Consider the following 4,391-nt stretch of genomic DNA (forward strand, 5'->3'; position numbering starts at 1 on the left):
GTGAAATATGGTTGTCTAGTTTTGGCGTGACTGCAGATCTATCACAGGCAGATATCGCGTGCAACGTAGCACGCCTCGGCTGCTACCTTCAAAATTATACATCACGGATTGCGGCCATGGACTATTTTGATGACGCTGTAGATAGTTTGGGGGCAACTTTCTTTGTATTAAGAAATTAAGCTAATCCTTGCCTAATTGGATACGCTGACAACTGGTTGGTTTAAATTGTACAGTTCCCAGCATTCACTGTCTGCAGACGACGTAAAGCCTAGGACCTCATTATCTCGAAAGTAGCACTTAGCTCTATTTTTTACAGCAGCATGTCGCTCAACGCAGTTGTGCATATTCTTCTGTCCATAAGCGTTCTAGCGATCACCCTACTCGCAGAACCTGTACGCGTCGAATCATACGTTAATACGGACGAGGGACTTAACATGGTGTCCTCCTTGGTCATTGGTTCTGAGGCTGCCATGATCATTGATTTGCCAATTACGATTGGCAAGGCGAAGGAACTCGCAACTTGGATAAAAGCTATAACTGATAAACCTCTTGTCGCTGCCTTTACTAGTCACAATCATCCGGATCACTATCTCAGCGGTGCCACGCTCTTTGATGAGTTTCCTGGTATTCAATATTACGCGAATAGTCGCTCTGCGAGGGAAATTCAAGGGGAAGCCGCCATGAAGGTGCATGAAGCAAGAAACATAATTTCGATCTATTTATTTGCTAACCTGCATTTCTAGGTCGAATACTGGAGCGGCATATACGGCGCAGACAATGTTGTGCAGAACACCACCATGCCAATGCCGTACGATTTCGGGTTTTTTGCATTACCAGGAGATGAAGATTCTCCAGTCTACCTCCTCAACCCTCTGACAGGAGATACAATTGACGAGACTTTGTTCTGGATCCCTGCCATTGACACCCTCATTGCTGCTGATTCTGTATGGGGTCGTGACCTCCATATTTGGCTGGCTGACCTTCTTACACGGGCGTTAACGGAGTCTTGGTTGGCCACTGTGGAATTTATATCAGACTTGAAGCCTTTAACAATTGTGCCTGGCCACACAGTGTCAAATTCCAGCTTTGATGGAAACCAGGATTTGAATCACACCTATGATTATCTCAAGTTTTGGCAAGAAGAAATTGAGAGCAAGGGCCCTAATTATTTCACACCAACCGAGATTTTCGATACACTCAGTTCCGCTTTTCCGGGGCTATTGACGTCTAACTCAGGGACATTACTGAATAGATTAAATATTACCGCAGAAAACTTTGGACGAGGGGGGAAACGTCAAGTACATTATCAGCCATTGGCTACATTCAACGATTCGACTGCCCTGGAAGGTTGGCTTTGGTAGGCTGGTACTGCGCGGAATTGATATTGATAATTAATAGCTATGTGATAATCTATTATTCAGTTGTCATTACACGGTAGTTAGGCTGCGGCGTGGTGTATTAGTGATAGAATTAGTTATCTTGAATGATGATGCAATCAGGAAGACATCCAGTCTTTACTTAGCGAGAACCCTAATCTTACAGCGTTTTTAATTCACATATTTATTCATGTAATCGGGTCACACACCTTTCAGTCATAGCGGCCGAAGAACATCCCTCTGGACGCCTCTAGAACATGTCTGAACCTGAATTGCCTGCTCTCCGTGATTACTTTGGGAACCTTGCCAAAGGATTCCACACTCCTTCGACTGAGCTTCTAAACCCAGTGGTTGCAGTTTGCACACAGCTATCAATCCAGGGCTCACATCTGGCCACCGACCTCAGGGGACAATTATTGACTCGGCTCAAGCATTGAACATTAAAGCTTAACTGTGCGTGTGCCTAGCAGCGCTTCTGGCCCGTGGCAAGTTCACAGAAACCCTAGCTTAACTGAGGTTTCCGGTTTCCGCACACTTATATTCTAGCGATCTTGCTAGAACGGATTCCGCAGGTTATGGTCCTCGACCAGCAACTGATCCGCATCTTTGAGGCGATCCTGATTCCCTTTTTTCCACAGATTTTTCTGCGCACTGCGGAGCACGTACTGGATGGCAAAGATCGTATCTTCAAAGGCGAGCCCGAAGGAGCAACTGATCGGCAGGAGTTGCCGGGGAGACGCGTTCGCTCATTATCAGCTTTTATTCAAAGTGACACCGAATGACTCATGAAGTCCATCTTTCTATTCCAGATCTCATTGTCTTGGATCCGCGCTTTTTCTGATGTACAGTCCCAATTGGGGGGTCCAAGTCTATATGAAGACGGCGATCGGCAGCTTTTACTGGAGACAGCCCAATATCATGGAAGACACCAATATCGCGTAGTCGACACGGAAGCGAAATGGCGAATTCAGGCTGGCCGATCCACTCCACTCACTTGTCGAAATGGATGGAATGGGTGGAAACGGAGTTCTGTGCATCCATTACGCTCCATTCCATCTAGCCTGCTGTTAAACGAAATACATCCATCCATTTAAAATAGGCGTACAGTGGATCGACGATAAGGTCTTAGGGGTTCGGGTTTAAAGGCAGGGGCTACCCCTGGGCTTCGTTTGTCCGTAAGCAACTGCTTGTTTGTGACGACGCAGATGCGTTTGAAGATGAGATTTGGCCGATTAGACTACAGGCTTCTCGCCATGAAACTTGGAGACGGAAAGAGCTTATTGGGAAGCTTCATAACCTCGTTGCCGTTATGTTATTCAAGATCGGAAGTCTTGACGAGTTGTTACGAAATTTACAGCAGGAGGCATGGAATATATCGAATGACCCTCAGATTAAAGCTAAGGGGCCTGAATGGATTCGACATTTTGACAGACATACCAAACACCGCAAAAATGGCAGATTTCGATTGTTAGTGATTGACGGCCATGCGGGTCACCGTTAGGCGGAGTTCGAGCAGTTCTGCAAGGAAACGGATATTGTTACAATCTCCATGCTTCCTCACTCGTCCCACCTTCTTCAACCGCTAGATGTTGGATCCAGCTTGCTCTGGTAAAGGTCTTCGAAGATGTGCATTATGCTAATGATAAAGATGAATTATGTTGGCATGTGCAACGGTTGTCAAGTCGGGAGCCATACCTGGCGTGCATTAACGTCGCGGATATTGAATGTACTGTGGGCATAATTGCTAATAAGTTTACCCACCATAGGTATATTCTAGATCGCAATTGGGTTGACTGCGACCCCTATGATGGCTTGAATGATGATTGATTTACGGTAACTGTATTAATATAATATCATCTGGCTAGACAGTCAATAAGTAGGCATGCACAAGCATGTGGTAGATATTTCTTTCTTGCTCTTATGCTCTTTCAGAGTCACTCATATACCTCTCACGAGACGAGAACAAGATGGCCTGCAATACATCGTACGAGTGACTATAACCATGCATCTTGCTCTACATTGCCACATCAACTAGCTCATAGACAAAAACTCTTCCGAGCACTACATAGTAACTCTCTCACTGAGTATGGTAGCATAATTTGCTCCAGTGAGTCACTTTTTGCGAGCTAATCTTATAATAGTTGTGAGTTGGCATCAGAGATTTTTCCATTAGGGCAGGCTAGCCCCAGACAACACGCGGACGATCTGGTCTCTCAGCGTAAATTCTATGACCAGATCAGGGGCATGGGTAAAGTTGTCTGCCGAGTTCCATGTGGGCTTAATGGTTAAAACGCTCGATCGTCTCAATGGGTGTCCGTTCTTCTCTAAGCTCGACCTTCGGGAGAGGCGACGAACGAAAAACCGCGTTCGTGCCCGGTACATTTCAGCAATTCATTAATAACGCTTTAAGAAAGTATTCGGATGTCTTTGTTGTTGTATATCTTAACGATATTTTAATGTTCGGTCGTTTCTCGGGTTTAAGGCTGCTCCGAATACGAATATTCGCAGTAATCGGCATTATTCGTATTCGTTATTCGCAAGTCTCAACCACTGCGAATAATATTCGTTATTTATTATTCGTTATTCGCCGAATATAAATTCGCATCTGATCACGTGCTCAGGGGTAATATTCCTCCCCTGTAGGAGGCCCGATGGCATTTTTGATATTACAAAACTTTTCAGTGGCATTTTTGATATTATCCTTTAATTCACAGTTTGAAGGGCCAACAAGGCCCCTTACAGGCTTCCAGATCAACGTGATGTACGGAGTAAATTGATAGTGACCTGCGCACTTTTTTTTTTGCTCTGTGATCTAGTGAGAGGTTGCTTTTACCAGGTATGGTGACTAAAGGTTAGTCCCGACAATTAGAGTTAACCCTAACCCAGCCTTTTTTTTTTTACTTGCAGCATTGTATATATTGGTTTTCTCAAGGTCATGTTCTGGCTGGCTCCTAGCCATTAAATTATAAATTCCTGAATATATCTACGAAAAACACCCGACAAACAAAGCGCAAA

At 44.8% G+C, this 4,391-nt stretch overlaps 1 protein-coding gene across 1 annotated transcript; it reads left to right on the top strand.

Moving 5' to 3' along the window:
* On the top strand, nucleotides 1–1,497 carry V1513DRAFT_38082 (beta-lactamase-like protein). Its single transcript, XM_066895048.1, has 2 exons — nucleotides 1–686; nucleotides 744–1,497. The coding sequence occupies exons 1-2, from the start codon at nucleotides 321–323 to the stop codon at nucleotides 1,359–1,361; spliced, it is 984 nt and encodes a 327-aa protein (XP_066750285.1). The 5' UTR covers nucleotides 1–320; the 3' UTR covers nucleotides 1,362–1,497.
* The last annotated feature ends 2,894 nt before the right edge of the window (nucleotides 1,498–4,391 follow it).

The sequence above is a fragment of the Lipomyces chichibuensis genome, assembly GCF_038497645.1.
Source record: "Lipomyces chichibuensis strain CBS 12929 unplaced genomic scaffold V1513scaffold_114, whole genome shotgun sequence".
NCBI classification, from domain to species: domain Eukaryota; kingdom Fungi; phylum Ascomycota; class Lipomycetes; order Lipomycetales; family Lipomycetaceae; genus Lipomyces; species Lipomyces chichibuensis.